Below are 19,100 nucleotides of genomic sequence, written 5' to 3' on the forward strand. Positions count from 1 at the left end.
GGCCACAGGTGAAGTGCCAGGTGACTGGAGTATAACTAGTGTGGTTCCCTTGTTCAAAAAGGACAACAGGGATAGGGCAGGTAATTACAGACCAGGCGAAAGTGAGGACTGCAGATGCTGGAGATCAGAGACAAGATTAGAGTGGTGCTGGAAATGCACAGCAGGTCAGGCAGCATCCTGGGGTAAGGTGGGGGGAGGGGAAATGAGGAAACTGGTGAAGTCCAGTCAGTTTGACGTCAGTGTTAGGGAAATTATTGAAAAACATTCTGAGGGATAGGATTCATCCTGAAAAAGTCAGGAGGTGGACAGGTATGGTCAGCATGGACTTGTCAGAGGGAGATTCTGTGACTAATTTAGTCGAATTTTTTGAAAGGTTAACTAAATATATTGAGGGCAGTGCAGTTGATGTGATTTATATGGGCCTCAGTAGGGTCTTTGTCAAGGTCCCATGTGGAAGATTATTCCAAAAGATAATATCCCATGGGATCCAAGGGAGGTACGAAAACTGGATCCAAATTGATTTGTAAACAGGAATGATAGGGTGATAATGGAGGAATGATTTTGTGATTGGAAGCCTGTGACCAGTGGGATTCAACCTGGGATTTTTTTGTTATGTACATTAACAACTTGAATGTGAATGCAGAAAGTATAATTACTGAATTTGCAGATGACAGGGAAATCGTTAGTATTGTTGATAGTGGTGAAGTTGAGCTACAGTCTGATATTGAGCAGCTGGTAAATTGGGCAATGTAATGGCAGATGGAATTTAATCCTAGTTAGTGTGAGGAGATGCATTTTGGGAGATAATAAGGGAAGGAGATACATAATGAATGCTATGTCTCTAGGGACTACTGAGTAAAAAAGGGACTTTGGTGTACAAGTCCATAGATCCCTGAAGATATCAGCACAGATGGTCAGTGTGGCAGAGAAGGCATATGGAATGTTTGTCTTCATTAGCCATGGGGTAGAATATAGGAGCAAGAAAGTCTTATTACAACTTTATAAAACATCATATGGCTACAGATGGAAACTGTGTGCAATTCTAGTCACTACACTACTGGAGGAATTAGATTCCTTACAGTGTGGAAACAGGCCCTTCGGCCCAACAAGTCCACACCGACCCGCCGAAGCGCAACCCACCCAGACCCATTCCCATTCCCCTACATTTACACCTTCACCTAACACTACGGGCAATTTAGCATGGCCAATTCACCTAACTTGCACATTTTTGGACTGTGGGAGGAAACTGGAGCACCCAGAGAATGTGCAAACTCCCCACAGTCAGTCGCCTGAGGCGGGAAATGAACCCACGTCTCTGGCACTGTGAGGCAGCAGTGCTAACCACTGTGCCACCGTGCCGCCCACTGATTGCACGAGGGAGAGTGGAGAGGAGATTCACCAGGATGTTGTCTGGGATGGAAATTTCAGCTATGAAGAGAGACTGGATAGGCTGGGTCTGTTTTCCTTGGAGCAGGGAGGGTCTGGTGGGGGGGAAGATGGATCTGATTGAGGTAAACAAAATTACGAGAGGCTTAGTGTAGACTATAAGAACCTAATCTCCATAACAGGTGGGTCTAAGACCAGAGACATAAGTTTAAGATGTGGGATAAGTGGTTTCGAGGAGATCTGAGGAAACTTTTTCTCACCCAGAGGGTGGTAGAAATATGGAATGTGCTGCCTGAGAGTGTGGTGGAGGCAGGTACTCCCGCAACATTTAAGAAGCATCTGGACAAGCACTTAAAATGTTACGGCACTGTAAGCTATGGACCAAGTGCAGGTAAATGGGATTGGTGTAGTTTGGTGTTTGTTGGTCAGCACAGACATGGTGGGCCAAAGGGCCTGTTTTGATGCTGCATGATTCGATGACCGTATGACTCAGAAGATGATGGGGATCTAGAACTCACTGTCTGTACATGTAGTTGAGGTAGAAACCCTTATAACATTGAAGAAATATTTAGAGGTGCTCCTCGATGCCAAGACATGAAAGGCTATTGGCCAACTGTTGGTCAATTGGTTTGGACAGGCGAGGTGCTTGTTTTTGACTGGCAAGCTCAATGTACCAAAGAGCCTTTTTGCTGTTCTGCAGTCGACCCTAACTATAACTATGGCTTAACTTCAGTCCTTTGTCAGCTTATTTGCCTTCATTCCTGCCTGCATTGCTTCTAGACTTACCCTGAGAATTGATTATTCCAATGGTGTTTGGACAGAGGAGACAAAGCATTCAAGTTTTATAAAACAAATTGGAGACATTGGTGATCACATTATTAAAATGTGTCCGAAAAAAGTTAAGTGAGTATCTGATGCCTCACCAAGATGAAGTTGGTGGTATGGTGTCCCACCTATCTTTCCTGAAATGGCTTGAAGTCACCAATCAAGTGGCTACTGGGCAGTGTCATAAACATATATGGTCCTCAGTGTATGGTCAAAACATTTGGAAGTTGAAAGATTAGATTTGTACAGACAGATCATGTTTTACCTTCAGGGACAATGAAGGTGGAAACAGTTGAGAAGTATCAAATGAGACTGATGAATTGGATAGATGGGATATCAATGAGTTACTAATAGTTACTCCAACGTAAAGTGTGCCTGAAACCACTTAAGAGTTCTGTCAGAGTCAGTCAGAAATGTTTGAAGGAGAAAATTCAATTCATGATCAATGATGAAACATGTCCTTAATGAGAGGAAATGTCACTTCAGGCTATGTCAGGTCAAGTTTTGTTCCCTACGTTCTGTAAGTTTAAGTCAAGAAAGGAGGTATCCCTTTAAACCAGTTAAATGAATTTGTTAGTAAATAGAAAACAGGAGAGGTAATTAAGTTGTATAACATTCATTAAGGAGTGGTGAGGATTGTAGCAGCAACCTAGCACCCTCTTGTGTATCAAATTAAGCCAGTTCACATTGTACTGCACAGTCTTGGAATCTGTCTTTCAATGGAGATGAGGAACTAACACATTAATTATCAGATTCTTTTAGCACCCACCCATCTCTATTCCCAGTCCTAGCAGGAGCTAAAAAGCTGACTTGTGATGTGGAACTGAGGAGTTGTATGATTGGTTTACTGTATTTTGGAATTGGATTCAAACTAAGTTTGCATAGTGCCCAACATTGGGCCTGTGGGAGTATTACTGAAGATTTTATGCTGCCACTTGTCCCTGTTTCTGAACTGTGTTAAATGGTTCACTTTATTACATTTATAGAGTCATAGAATCAGAGAGGTGTACAGCAAGGAAACAGACCCTTCAGTCCAGCTCAACTACACCAACCAGATATCCAAAACTAGTCTAGTCCCACCTGCCAGCACTTGGCCCATATCCCTCTAAACCTTTCCTACTCATATACCTATCCAAATGCCTTTTAAATGTTGTAATTGTACCAGCCTCTACCACTTCCACTGGCAACTCATTCCATGCACGTACCACCCTCTGCGTGTAAAGGTTGCCTCTTAGATCCCTTTTATATCTTTCCCCTCTCACTCTAAACCTATGCCCTCTAGTTCTGAACTCCCCACCCCAAGGAAAAGACATTGTCTATTTACCCTAACCATGTCCCTCATGATTTTATAAACCTCTAGAAGGTCACCCCTCAGCTCCAGGGAAAACAGTCCCAGCCTATTCAGCCTCTCCCTATAGCTCAAACCCTTCAACCCTAGCAACATCCTTGTAAATCTTTTCTTTATACAGGAGTTGGAGGCCCCCTTTGAAGAGGAATTGCAGACTTCGCTAAGTGATGTTGAGAATGATCTCCAGAAGCTGGCTGAGCTCCACTGGCTGGGGCATGTTATCCAGACAAGTGATGTGGAGGTGAGTCAGTCTGTACAGGTTGGTTCACCAGAAGATAAAAGCCAACTAATCCCTCATTCGGGCAATGTAAAGCTCATGGATCTCAATAGCACCTGCTGCCTACACACAATGTGTCATTCACTTGATGTGTTTGAGACAGGATACCAAAAAACTCTCTACGTTCTCTGTATGACATCAATTTCTGATGTTGTTGTACTCAAGAAAGCTCATTGAACAGAACCAGAATCAAGCGTGATACACTTTAATCAACATTATATATAGAAACACATGAAAAATGTTCACTGCCTAACAATTTTATTTTAGTGATTCACTAATTAATGCTCACTTCCTCCTTTTGACTAAATTCTACCAATATACAATTCAAAAATGTTATATCTGCCAATGACATTACCTGAACAATTTGCATACTTTTTATTCTCTTGCTATCATCCTTTATGGATAGTAACAACACCAGCATCTTTCTGTCTGTTCCTGAATGGGATAGTCAAGATGATTCACCTCCTGGTCATTGTGACTAAATCTATCACTCCTCCCTTTTATGATGCACCTTAAGTAAAAGGAAGCTTCTCACTGATTTACAGTATGGGCAGCAAGGAAATGTAGAGACATAGAAATTATTTGGTTTTTGGGGGCTGATCTGTGATTTAATATGATGTGACTAATCATCCAATCCTGTTCCCACTTTTACCCCACACCCTTTGATTCCTTTAGCCCTAAAAACCCTATATAATTCTTCCTTGAAAACATTCAATGTTTTGGCCTCAACTGCTTTCAGTGGGAGAGAATTCCACAGGCTGATGACTTTCTGGATGAAGGAATTTCTCTTCATCTCAGTCCTAAATGTCTTGTCCCATATCCATAATTTACTTGACTAAGGATGTGTTGCATTTGTCTTTGCACCTTTTTTGGAGCTTACCCTATAACACAGGACTTATGCATAATGTTTATGTCAGTGGTATAAATCCGAAATTACTTCAAATAGCAAAGCTTGGCTTAGGATCTACATTTGCTCATAGTAAGATGACCACCTTTCATTTGGCTCACCTCCCAGTAATCAGGGTGTTGACATCACTGTCAATCTCGATCAATTAGGACACTGTGGAGCTTGAGTTGAGGTGAGTAAGTCTCCCAGAGGTTGAGGGCTTTCCCATGTCAACTGTTCCTGCCAGGCACAGCATAATTACAAGTTATGTACTCTGCTTATGCTGTTTTCTGAAAGAGAGAATCTAGGATTTATTCACCTTGAGATAACCCTTTGTGGGTGGCACTGCTGCCTCACAGTGCCAGGGACCCAGGTTCGATTCCTGCCTCGGGCAAGTGTCTGTGTGGAATTTGCACGTTCACCCCATGTCTGTGCGGGTTTCCTTTGGGTGCTCTGGTTTCCTCCCACAACCCAAAGGTGTGCAGGCCAGGTGAATTGGCCCTAGTTAAATTGCCCATAGTGTTAGGTGCATTAATCAGGGGTAAATATGGTTATGGGTGGGTTACTCTTTGGAGTGTCAGTGTGGAATTGTTGAGCTGAAGGGCATGTTTCCATACTGTAGGGTATCTAATCATAACATCAGCTACTAGGACTGAGTTGCGGGTCATTGGCTTGAGTGTCAGAGCATATTGTCCAAGGGTTGACATACCCAGGTGTGTGACTGGATAAATCTATCATGTAGGCATAGTCTAAACTGAGTTATGATCACACATGAGGAATGAAGGCAAGAAGAGAGAAAGTGCCCATGTGTACATTGCTGGTCTTGTTGGCACCCTGCTATGTTTGAATGGAGGATGGGGTGATCAGGTTTATCCAGGCTGAAGGAGATAAAGCAATTCACTTCATATGCCAAGTATCTTTGCTCATGGTCCTTTATTTTCTCAGAACAAATGAAAGGGCGGAGTCCTTGTGATATAATTTTCTTTTTCTTTTCTCAGGAGCATTCGAAGGGAAGCAACAAGAGCAGCATTAAGATAAGAATAAAGAACATGTCGAGGAAGGAGAAACTCCAGAAGCAAAAGTCAAACAGTTCTTTGCTGGGTGAGTCCAGAATTATAAACCAAGAGCAATGAACTTGTTTGGACTCTTAATGAAATAACTGGAGGTAATGAAGCTCTAACCTCAAGGACCTCCTTCCACTTTCTCCTGGTGTGTGTCAGCTCTGAGAATCTTTTGAATATTATTGAAATATTTGGAGAAATGTTCATCCTGACCATCCACCCAACTTGACCAATGGGTTAGGGGTGAGGGTGCTTTTGGAAGAATTGCACTCAATTGCAATTCATGATCTTAGCAGTTTAGTCCCTAGGGTAAACAATCTGGAATAACTATCCACTGACTTGCAAACAACACATTCATGTTCTGGCATTTAAAAAAAAAATCAAATGCTGGCCTTAAAATCAAGTGGAATGTTTACTTCCATCCACCAATATCGGCCAAAGGATAGGTGTGTGCATGTACTCTGCTCACATCACCATTTGCAGTAAAATTATCCCTCATGTTTTACGTTACATTTTAGAATTACAGACATCCAAAAGTAGCCTGAAAACCAATCAGAAAAAGTTTGGAATGCTGGCAATTATAATTGCTAAGAGCATATTTAAGAGCAAGTTTTGGTGCTCTTGATGGGCACCAAAACTTAGCCACCAAGCCCAATACATGCAAGATGCTAGTGAAACATTTATAATAGGTGAAATGACTCATCTCTTAGAACTATCATATTGGGACACCTTTTACTTAAACATCTTAATGATGCCCCAAGATTAAAGTGTACAATGTGACTGGAAATGATAGAAACTGTAACAGGAAGCTGAAGGGTTCTGAAAAGGGGAAGTGATGATACACATACATAAAAGGAAGAAGAAATATAATCACAGGTAGTTCAAATTTCAACATCAACCATCAAGCTAGTATCCACAGCCAGTGCAGTAACCTTCGAAGGCTAGATCTGATGGTGTGTATGGCCTCAGGCTGAGCTGCTTCTGCCCACTATCTGTCACCACCAAAACTAAACATCCACTCCATTCTTAACAATTTGTGACAAAATTTAAAAAGGGAAGCCATCAGGAATTGTCAACATACACATCTCTGACCAGAGTCTGCATGGCCACTACTCTAACCTCTCAAATGTTAATTTTGATCTCCCTCTGTGGCCATAACACTGTATTCTGCATTCTGTTCTGTGACCCCGATGCACTCTGTATGGTATGATTTGTGAATCAAGCATGCAAAACAATACTTTCCACTGTATCGCAATACATGTAACAACAAGAAATCAAACTCAAACTCAGAAATCTGGCCACTGTTCCCACACTTGTTATTGAATTGACAGATCTGTCAGATTTTTTCAGTCCCTACTTGAGATATGAGCAATTTGTTTTTGGAGTCTTTCCCATATCACTTCCTTTGAGATTTCTTACTCTCAGCCAGGCTGTGTGAGATTATAATGCAGTCAGGCAGGCAGTTTGAGATTATCACAGTGGCAGGTACTTCTGCCTCAGTATGTGCACTGTGTAACTCCAGTTATAGACTGGTTACCCAACTTCACATTGAAAATAAACTGTACCCACCATGGCAGACAGTGAGCACATTTGTAACAGGATGCTGAACGCCACTCAGAGTCAAACTGTGCAGATGGAGGCCATTCAGCCCTAGCAGTTTAGGCTAGGGAAACACACAGGGGGTAAAGGCTGGGCCAGAACTCACCCTGACAGTTTGGTGAAGCCAAGTCTCCTTCAGCTTCACCTCAGTGTTGCATGCTTTCTGGGCCATGAGTGAAGCCGTTATTTCAGACATCGAGTGTATTCACTATCTTGTAGGGTGCTGGTGTGTTAGCTGTTGCTAAGCAGGGCTCTGCTCTTCCCTGAGATGGTGCAGACATGAGGCACAAGTGAAGTGTCAGTATGGCTGCAGTCCTTCAGGCCAGGGGACTGCAAGGACATTTTTGCACAACAGATGTTTGAATATCATGACCTTTTGTAGCTGGCAAGGCAGCACCTGATATTCCTGTTAGCTGTGGCCAGTTCCCTCATTCCATTCCTTCCTGTAAATTACTCAGATAATAATAATGGTGACCTCAAGCAGGTCACAATGACATGTTTTAAAGAAGCTGTCTGTGATACACAAGGCCTAACTATGAAATTGAGATGGAGTTGGCTTCAGTGCAGCTTGATTTATGTTCTTCCTTCATTGTTGGCTTTCTTCAGGACTCCCACACCCTTGGAATTCTTGTCCAAAGTGGTCACATTTGAACAGTGTTAGTGGAATGGAAGGAGGCTAATCAGACATTCAATCAGATCCAGTGTCTGATTCTATACTGCAGCTTTTCTCCTTGTCTTTATTTGAGGCATTTTTAAAAACCACAATTGTCCCCTGGAATGAACAGCCTTTGTGTGCAGAAGTGCTATCTAACATCACAATCTAACTCCGCTTTCTGGAATGCACCCCTCAGTACCATTTTTATCTTACTACAGAAAGAATTCTTTATTCAGAAAATTTATGAAAGAGATTATCAAGTATTTTGCCCTGAAAACTACGGAAATTTCCATTAAAATTCAGCTTGTCTTTACTCAAAAATCCTCACTCTCAGGTGTCTCAACATAATTGTAATACTCTTAATAATTACAATGTACGTTTCATTCAGGCTTATAACCCAAGAGAAAATCACTTCAAATTGAAAATTTTAGAACGTGTAATGGAATTTCACTTTACCCCAAAAGGCATAATTCACAATGCAGTGCCTCAGTACAATTTAATTACAATTGATACTCGTACCACACATTTCCTGTTGTCTAATCCTAGGGGTTCTTCAGTTTCTAGCACTTCATTGTACTTTCACTGAAAAGCCTTCATTATTCTTTTTGTAAACATGCTTTATTCATGCTAAATTTGCAAAACCATATCAGAAAGCTTTCAAATATTAGAGAATCGGCAATTAAATTCAGCCTGTTATCAAATCACATGTTGCACTCTTAGGCACCTCCATGCTATTACAATATTCCTATCTGCACTATCCAGTATGGTAAGTGTTCAGCCTGAGAGAAAATCATTTCAAACTGTAAATTAAGGAAAATGTGATAGAAATAAACTCTTCTCTACAATGCACCATGTTCTACACTATGAGGTGTTTCAACACAATTTCACTTCTGATCGTTCAAATGCTTGTGCTTTGTGCGACACATGCTCTGGTGGTCATTACACTTTCCAATCCCTCATGCACTATAGCTTTCAAATCCTTTAGCTGTATCCAGGTCACTGCACTCTGATAGCTATCATAGCTGAGCCAGTGTCCTTTAGTATGGGGTCAGGAGGACAAAGTCCGGCAATGTCCCAGTCCACCCTCCCTCAGCCCAGACTCCATCCCATAGCAATGAAAATTACTTTTTTTCTCTCTTTTAGCTCATTTAAAACTCTTGAGAATTTTGGCAAATCAGAGTAAATGTCTGCAACAAAGATGTAATTGCATGCTGGGATATCTAGCTCCATGGATTTCAAAATAGTGACTGCAGCTTTATGATGTTCAACATGGTGTTTTTTTTGTTATCAGTGTCACTGGGATGGGGAGGGGCGGAAACTAGAATTGCACACTAGTTACTTGTTCCCTAGCAATCTGAAATTCAAGCGGCTGTAGGTTTTTGCTCCACTTCTGTTAAAACTTGCTCATTTTGATCAATAAATCTGCATGTCATCTTCTTTGGTTTGCCAACATATACTGATGTCATTGATGAGATAGTTAACTATGGTTCAGTGCGCAGCATTCTTGCCTCTGAGTTATAAACTCAAGGGTTCAAGCTCCAGCCAAGACATTTAACAATGTAGTGATGTTTTTCAGATGATACATCACACTAAGACCTTCTCTGTCTTCCAAAATGGGTGATATTTCCATGATATTGTTTTGAAGAGGATCAAGGGATCCTTCCCTGGTGCTGGCCGATATTTATATCGCAGTCAATATCATTTAAGAGATATAGCCGGTCATTATTATGTATCACTGTTTGTGGGATCTTGCTTTGTGCAAATGGTCTGTTGCATTTCATACATCACAACAGTGAGTACACTTAAGATGGTCTCATCTGCTTTAAGATATCCTACAGTCATGAAAAATATAGTATTAATTTGTTCATGAATTAATGCTTTATGCCTCCCACTCTCTTTCAGCTGATTCCTTCTCTGTCAACTCATGACTCTCCTCATCTTTCTCCCTTTACACCTCTCACTTCTCACCCCTCACTCCATCACTCCCCACCTCCTCACCCCCATCACTCCTTACCCCCTCAATCCTCACCTCCACACTGTTCATACCTCACTCAGTCACCTCATCAGTCTTCACTCCCTCACCCTGTCACACCCTGTGATAGAAGACAGTAGCCTCAGTCACCCCAGTTGACAACTTACCATCTTGACAATCTGGAACAGGAGTCCTATCATTTTAGCAGTGGGAACTGACCAATATTCTGGAATATTCTGTTTACTTGGTGAAGGATATAGACCTGAAACAATTACATTATTCTTATTTTTTTTAAGGATCCGGGGACAACCAAGGTGGGCCACAGGACACGTATACTGCATGGTATTAAAGAGATCGGTCAAATTGCAGTCACCTCTGATTTGTAGCAACCAGACAAGCAACCAGAGGGCGATTGTTGCTGAAATATTTCAAGTACTGTAATGGGATGTGTTTCTGCATTTGATTTTTGATTCTTCATGGGCTGCTTGCCTGACTTTGCTGCCTAGAGGACATCAGTAGTACTCCCATGTTGTTGAATGTCAAAGAGAATGAACTTCTTCCCTGTGCAATTCCTCCTTAAGGCTTCGGCACTGCATGGCCAGGCACATCTCACAACCTATCCCACCTGTTGATCATGGCTGCAGGGGTCGCCATTGTAACTGCTGCAAAACTGTGACTAACAGGAACCTCCGTCTGGAGTACAGGAGCTTCTCGATGGCAGGGAGTCACATAGTCGATCGTCCATGAATAGAACTGATCTTTGCTCAAAGTGTTGGAGCACTGCCACATGGGTGCAATTCTCTGTGTCTGTGGCTCCAATCAGATTTAATCTGAAACATTGAATTCGTCGTCCGCAAGAAGGTGGATCATTCATTGGCCCAGGCCTGTGATTCCAACAGTCAAAACTCATGACTTTGTGACTGACTCAATGCCTTTATAATGTTGGGGAGCTGTCATTTAATTCAGAACTTGAAGTTATGCTTTCACCCTGAATGGTGGGAAGCCTTCATTAATATTGCCCACCATGAACCATCACCATTTCAAGCCATGTCCTCTGCTTCACAGTGGTTACAGGGCAAGCACAAGACATAGCTCCCTTACCTGATGGACTCTGACAATGAAGGTTCATGTGGCTATGGAATTATCCTGATAAATCTATGGTACCATGTTATGGTGACAATCAAAACGTCAATCTTTACCAAAGTGTGATTCCTGCTCGGTGTGCTGCCGTGTCCCGAGTGCTGGTGAATAGTGTTCATGTCCAAGCAAGTTATTCATTGTGCTAAAGAGTAGGGACTGAATGTATGAATCACAGCACAGTTCAGCAGTGCTATCTAAGGATGAGGGCCATCGAGACATTCAGCTAGAAATTAGCTACCCCTTTAAAGGAGAGGGGATGATTTTCACTGATCACCTTCCCCTCGTACAGTCTGCAAATCATGGACTCCGTCTCCTTTTAGGAGTGTTTATTCGGGGACAGTGTACAGGAAGCTTTATTCTGTGACTAGCCCTGTGCTGAATATGTCCTGGGAGTGTTTGATGGGGATAGTGTAGAAAAGGCTTTACTCTGTATCTAACCCCGTGCTGTCCCTGTCCTGGGAGTGTTTGAAAGGGATTGTATAGCAGAGGCTTTACTCTGTACCTAACTGGGAATATCCAGATGCAGAATTAGCTTTAGCATACCTGAAAGTCTTCAACTTCCCAACATAGTCAGTACTTCCTGTGACTTCCACCGATATGCTCACAATACATGATTGATATTAAATGTCATGGTTTTAAAATGTATTTTTATGGGAGTCATCAGATTATTCCATGATCTGCAAGTCCCCACGTGGAGTAGCATCCACACCAAGCACTTCCTCCAGTGCACATTTCCTGGATGTGTTACCTGGATTCTGGCAGAATCCTCCTTGGCTGGGTCAGTTCCTGGTCCTAGGAGCAACGAGAAAATTGCTGTTTGATTTTTCCAATCGTCCTGAGAGCAGCTCACTCTGACCCTATTTTAGGATTGCTTAGTTTGCAGCATTTAACAGGAACGTTGCTCAGCAACATAACTTTGCCCAGTGGCCTCTGATCTTGGAGAGCCACTGGTGGACATACTCTGGCCTGCTTCATGGAGTAGTGACTGTAAAACTGGAGTTGGCACCTCTGCTTCCCCTCGTCACACTCAAAGCGCATGCTGTCAGCTCTGCTGCAACTGCTGTATATTGTGCAAACAGCCAAACCCTTTCACCATTCTCTATTGGGTTGCCATAAACCACAGTCACCGGGTTACTTGCTGTAAATTTAATTGTGTGACTGGGGCCTCAATGTGTCTCTCTTTCCCATCTTTTGTGTCAGGATGGGACGGGTACATTATCTCATTTTCTCATTATCTCACACGTATAACTTGAATATCATCTCAGACTTGTACACATTGTCTCACAGCTGAGTTTAGTACTGGGGGAAGTGCACCTATGTTGAAAGTGCTTCCTTTTTGATGCAATGTTAAGACAAGGCAATACCTGCTTGCTCAGATTCATGTGAAAGATCCCACGGCGCTATTGGAAGAGCAGCAGAAGGTGGAGTGGGGTGGGAGCTGGGACAAATCACCAAACCCTTGCCCACCATTTATCCCTGAACCAATCTCTGGATCCAATTGTCTGGTCATTATTGCAGTGCTGTTTATGAGATCTTGCTGTGTATATGTTGGCTGCTGCATTTCCTACATTAGAACAGACTATGCTTCAGAACTACCTAATTCGCTGTAAGGCGCTTTGGAACACCCTTGATCCAGGGGAGATTTGACTTAAATGAATGTTCTTTATTGAATTCCTACATTCGCCTTAGCCTCTTCCCGCTCTGAGCTGGGAATGTGACTGAAACGTTGTCTTCAACGTGGCTCAGTAACGTCTTGGTGAGTGTCTGTGCTTTGCGAACCCCCGACTGTGCTCCACATTGTTTACATCTGTATGTAGCACTTTGGTTGTATAAAGAGCAAACCCAGGAGATTTATTTATTGTTTGATGCCTAAGAGATGATTTATAAAGAAATTCCTTTAATTTTGTTTTGCACATGTGGAATGAGGTCAAAGGTACTTCATTGTAATAAAACAAAACCTCAGAGATGATGAAAAGACTGTGTGTGGCTATCTTGCTCTCTGCCTGCATGGGGGTTGGATTATTTGGAGAGGAGGCTGTAGAGGGCAAGGAGTGATAGGAGATGGGGTTATCAACTGAGGAGGGGCTGCTGGAGATAGGGTAATTATCTGAGGAGAGGCTAATGGACCAGAGTTATTATCTGAGAATGGGCATCACGGTGTGCCAAGGGTTGGGGATATTATCTGTGGGAATGATTGAAGCAGACAGGAATGGGATTACCTGAGTAAGTGTCAGGTCATGAAGCTGATGAAAGGGCTGTCTGGAAACGCAGTACATGGGCCGAAATCACATCAGGGAATGCTATGATGCAGAGTATGATTGTTCAGCCCTCCATGCCCGTGATGAAAGAGCTACAGCCCCCACCCCTTCATTCCTTACAAGCCTGCAGCTGTAACCTTGTCGAGTGAGTTGTGAATCTGCTTCCAGCATTGTGTCGGGTAACGCACCCCAGACCATAGCAACAAGCTGCTTAAAAACATCAAGATTGACGGGAGGGGGTGATGTGAGGTCAGTTGGTGTGAAGGGGAGGGAGTAATAGGAGGTGGGTTGTGAGAGGGAGAGGGAATAATGTGAAGGGATGGTCTGAAGGGGCGGGACAGAGTGAGGGTGAGGGAGGGGAAGCTATGAGGGGGACAGGATGGTGTGAGGTGGGGTGGTGTGAAGGGGATGGAGTGATGGGAGGGGATGGTGTGGGGGAGCAGATAGTGTGAAGGAGTCATGTGAGGGGTAGGGGACTGTGTGAGGGGGAGGGGTGATGTGAATGGGAGGGGGTGGTCTAAGAACTTGTGTCCAATCTATTAGCAATATGTGATTGGACAGAAGATTTCATGTAGGAAGTTAAGAAGCAACCTTACAGAAGTTTATAAAATCATGAGGGGGTATAGATAGGGTTAATGGTGGTGTCCTTTCCCTCGGATGGGGGTTTCAAGACTAAGGGCATATTTTTAATGTGAGAAGAGAGAGATTTAAAAATGGTGAGGGGCATTTTTTTTAAAACACAGAGAGAGGTTCACATGTGGAATGAACTTCCTAAGGAAGTGGTAGATGTGGGTACCGTTACAACATTTAAAAGATATTTGTATAAGTACATGAATAGGAAAGGTTTGTATGGATATAGGCTAGGAGCAGGCAGGTGGGACTAGTTTGGTTTGGGAATATGTTTGGTATGGACTGGTTGGACCGAAGGGTCTGTTTCCATGCTGTTTGACTCTAGTTTGTGCTAAAGATATTTATGACACACTGATAATGTCCCTACCTCTGAGCCTGAATGTCCAGATTGATTGTGGGGTATATTACAGTAAGTCCAAACAGACTGATCAAAAATACTTTTTGTTATGTGTAAATGTACTTATGAATATATGTTACAGATCTCAAATTCTTCTCTTACAAACATGAGCAACCCAAGGTAGAAGCACCATTTACAGCTCAAAGCCAGTTGTCTTTCAGCTCTCTATTTCCAACCTTCTTTACGACTCCCTCTCTGCTGGCTGGCTGGGTGGCTGGTTTGCATTGCAGAGTGATTCCAGCAGCGTGGGTTCAGCTCCCCCACTGACTGATGTTACCATGAAGGTCCCACCTTCAGAACCTCGCCTGAAGCGTGGTAATCCTCTGGTGAAACCACCACCATCCATCTCTCTCTCTGTAATGAGAGACCAGTCTACGGTTTGCTCGCTGTTGTTGACTTCACATTTACCTAAGTTTAACCTGGCCTGTAATGCTCAGATGGAGCAGCGGCCCTGTTTCGGGACAGGAAGGAGTTATAGAGATGAAATGGGCTCCACCTGAACCAGATAATGGCCTTGTACCTGACCCTGACCCCGATCCCTCGAACATCATGGCTTCACAACCCTCAGCTCTCTCACCAATACACCTTCTCCCCAAACCTCCAAACACTAGATTTGAATCCAGGAGCAAATCACTGCAGATGGTGGAATCTCTACTGAAAACAACAAATACTGGAGATCAGAACAGGTCAGACAGCATCCATGGAGAGAGAGTAGATGACTCTTCATCAGTTATAATCCATTGCTGAATCTTGGAAGAGTGATGAAAAACCCACTGATGCCATTAGGTTTTAATCTTGTATGTTGTGTTGGTACCAACCACTGGTGGCTTGTGGTTGGGGTTAGATTACTAGTCCCCACCACGCATCCTGCCTGTGCTTGTCTAAAGCAGCTGGAATGTAATCAGTGGTGGAGGAAGGAGCACAAATTTCTCTGAGCTACAAGGTTTCCATAACGAGATAATATTTATCGCACTTCAGCAGTTATAAACATGTTTTTTTTATGCAATAGAGAACAAGCAATAGAGAACATAGGAGCATTGCAGCAGGAACAGGCCATGCAACCCCATTTAAAATGATCATAGCTGATCTGTGGCCTAACTCCACGTATCTGACTTGGCCCCAATATCCCTTATTACTTCTGCTTAATAAAAAATTGCGTATAGCTCAGATCGAAATGTAACAATTGAATTCACATTGACCACTGTTTGAGAAAGAGAGTTCCAAGTCTTCATTACACTTTGTGTGTAGAAAAGCTTTCTAATATCTCTCCTGAATGATTCGGTCCTAGTTCTTAGACATTGCCCCCGATTCTAGAATCTCCAACCAGTGGAAATAGTTTATATTTACCTTTCCTGTTAATATCCTGACTACCTCAATTAGAACACCCCTTAACCATCTAAGGTCTAGACAAAAAGGCTGAATTTGTCTAGTGTCTGTTCATAACGTAACCCCTGAAGTCTAGGTATCATCCTTGTGCACATATATTGAACGCTGTCCAGGGCCAAAACATTCTTCCTCAGGTCTGGTGTCTGGGTCTGCTTACAGTTCTCTGGGGCATCTCACACTAGGGTTTTGTATAATTGCGGCATAACATCTGCATTCCTATACTTTGACAGGAAGGAGAGAAGTCCGTTAGCGTTTTTGACTAATTTCTGCACCAGTTCACGGCATTTTAAAGATCTGTGCACCTGAACCCTCAAATCTCATTGGACGTGCAATGGATTCAATTTGGTTCATCTTTTGTTTTGGCTTGCAGAGTCATACAGCTCAGGAACAGACCCTTCGGTCCAAATCATCCATGCCAAACATAATCCAAAACTAAACAAGTCTCACTTGCCTGTATCCCTCTACACCTTTCCTATTCATGTACTTGTCTAAATGTCTTCAAATGTTGTAACTGTGCCTGCATCCACCATTTGCTGTCCAAGAGCACCTTCTGCATTTGCAGTTATTATTTGGTGAAGTCAGGAAGTAATATAAGCTTCTGTATTTATAGAATCCCTACAGTGTATAAACAGGCCATTCAGCCTATCAAGTCTACACAGACCGTCTGAAGAGCACACCATGCAGACCCCTCTCCCTACTCTATCCCCACAACCCCATATTTCCCATGTCTAATCCACCTATACTGTACATCCCTGGATACTACGGGCAATTCAGCATGGTCAATTCACCTGACCTGCACATCTTTGGATTGTGGGAGGAAACCAGAGCACCTGGAGGAAACCCACGCAGACACTGGGAGAACGTGCAAACTCCACACAAGACAGTCGCCCGAGGGTAGAATCGAACCCGTGTCTCTGGTGCTGTGAGGCAGTAGTGCAAACCACGGAGCCACCAGGCTGTCCCTAATGTTGAATATGTTGAATATTTTTAAGATAATGCAAATGCCAAAGTACATACATTATTAAATCTTTTAACTTGTAGCCTGTGAGTAATATGATTTAATATTTAAAAAAAAACTCAATTTCAAAAGCAAGTTTCTATTTATCATGAAGTAACTGATTGGGAACAAATTGTATATTTGCCATCCCCTTTTAAAAATAAGTTGACTGCAACTGGCACACTCTAATGCTGTTTAGTTTTGTTAAATTCGAAATTCCGCGGTCTAAAGTAAATAAATGAAAACACCGGCGGGGAGCAGTTGTAAAGTGAGATCCTCTGAATGCAAAAGTGCTTTTGTCAAGGCAAAAAACAGCATTATAAGATAAATCTCTGTCCTGTGAAATCCTTATTTGGCAAGTGTGGAGTTCCTCAGCAAACAGCTTTCAAACAAAAATAGAAGTTGCTGGAGAAGCTCAGGAGATCAGACAGCATCTGTGGAAAGCAAACATAATTAATGTTTTGAGCCCAGTGAAGTTGATTCCCTTTCTGAAGAAGCGCCAGTGGACTCTGAACATTAACTCTGTTTCTCTCTCCACACATGCTGCCAAACCACCATCAGGGATATATTTCCCTCCCCACTCTTTTCCACCTTCTGCAAAGACCGTTCCCTCCGTGACTACTTGGTCAGGTCCACGCCTCCCTACAACCCACCCTCCCATCCTGGCACTTTCCCCTGCCACCACAGGAATTGCAAAACCTGTGCCCACACCTCCTCCCTCACCTCCATCCAAGGCCCTAAAGGAGCCTTCCACATCCATCAAAGTTTTACCTGCACATCCACCAATATCATTTACTGTATCCGTTGCTCCTGATGCGGTCTCCTCTACATCTGTGAGCATCTTTTGCAATACACAAACTTCTGGAACTGTTGGTAATGGATAACGGGCCACCGTTTACCAGCAGGAAATTTGAGTATTTCCTAAAGTTAAATGTATTCACATATAAGGACAGCTCTATACCATTCATTGTCCAATGGTTTGGCAAAAAGAACAGTCCAAACCTTGAAGGCAGGCTTAAAGAAGTAGCCCACAGCTCCACGTGATACTAAATTGCCCCTGTTCCTATTTGATTATAGGACCAGTCCTCATGCAACTGCAGAGATAGCTTTAGGAGTGTTGCTAATGGGGAGACTGCACGCCAAGTGAAATTTGATCATCCCGGACCTTGGAAGGGGTGTTGAAATGGCATCAGGAGCATCAGTGTCTGACACATGACTCCCCTAAGTGAGAGAGATATTTTAATTCAGTGAATGAAGTTTGGTGTAGGTACCGGGGGAACGGCCCTGCGTGGGTAAGAAACGTGGTCGACATGAGGTCGCATCCAGTGATGTATAAAATCCAGGCAGGTGCGGCAGTCCTAAACAAGCACCTGGGATCTCATCGGAGGGGTGATATAGACTCGACATGCTGCTTCCTCATTGTAGGAATCCTATGATTGTGCCATTGGAAAATAAGAGAGAGATATCCTGGATGCTTGTAGGAGAATGTGACAGAAATTCTGTGTGTATTCCTGATTAGATTTGAGGAAGTACAGCCCAGCTTCTGCAGCTCAGCACTTCAATTCTATTACTTTTAACTCTACCCACGCATCTGCACATTTTAAAGAGTGGAGAATCGGGATGGGTGGTGCTGTTTTTGAGAATGAACAGTCATTGTGCTCAGAGTTGTTGCTGCAGAGCTTCTGGTGGAGTGCAGTGATGTCATGGGCACCATAGCTGCATGTGCAGTGAATGCGCCCCCCTGCAGGTGTGTTGGCAGGAAACACAGCCCTCTGGCACATTCTTACTCACTGAGCAACTGGAGAATTAACACAGAGAGCCTTGAAAGCTAAAATAAAACAATGAACTGTGGCCATTGGAGATTTGAAACAAAGACAGACATTGATGGAGGAACTCGGCAGGTTTGGCAGCATAGGTAAAAATAATGACTGCAGATGCTGGAAACCAGAGTCTAGATTAGAGTGGTGCTGGAAGAGCACAGCAGTTCAGGCAGCGTCCGAGGAGCAGCAAAATCGACGTTTCAGGCAAAAGCCTTTCATCAGGAATACAGGCAGAGAGCCTGAAGGGTGGAGAGGTAAGTGAGAGGAGGGTAGGGGTGGGGAGAAAGTAGCATAGAGTACAATAGGTGAGTGGGGGAGGGGATGAAGGAGATAGGCCAAGGAGGAGGGTTGAGTGGATAGGTGGAAAAGAAGATAGGCAGGTAGGACAAGTCAAGGGGACAGTGCTGAGCTGGAAGTTTGGAACTGGGGTGAGGTGGAGGTGCAGGCTGATGATACCCCAAAA

At 43.2% G+C, this 19,100-nt stretch overlaps 1 protein-coding gene across 3 annotated transcripts in view; it reads left to right on the forward strand.

Moving 5' to 3' along the window:
* The window catches only part of si:dkey-172j4.3 (diacylglycerol kinase eta), a 268,396-nt gene extending 255,278 nt beyond the window's left edge, over positions 1-13,118 (forward strand). For all 3 annotated transcript variants that reach the window (XM_043704352.1, XM_043704350.1, XM_043704351.1), the window contains exons 26-28: positions 3,681-3,800; positions 5,721-5,823; positions 10,306-13,118. In XM_043704352.1, the coding sequence (XP_043560287.1) occupies positions 3,681-3,800; positions 5,721-5,823; positions 10,306-10,358 (276 nt within the window). In that variant the 3' untranslated portion in view covers positions 10,359-13,118. The remainder of the gene's footprint in view (positions 1-3,680; positions 3,801-5,720; positions 5,824-10,305) is intronic.
* Positions 13,119-19,100: the final 5,982 nt, after the last annotated feature.

Source organism: Chiloscyllium plagiosum, chromosome 15 (genome assembly GCF_004010195.1).
Source record: "Chiloscyllium plagiosum isolate BGI_BamShark_2017 chromosome 15, ASM401019v2, whole genome shotgun sequence".
Classification (NCBI taxonomy): domain Eukaryota; kingdom Metazoa; phylum Chordata; class Chondrichthyes; order Orectolobiformes; family Hemiscylliidae; genus Chiloscyllium; species Chiloscyllium plagiosum.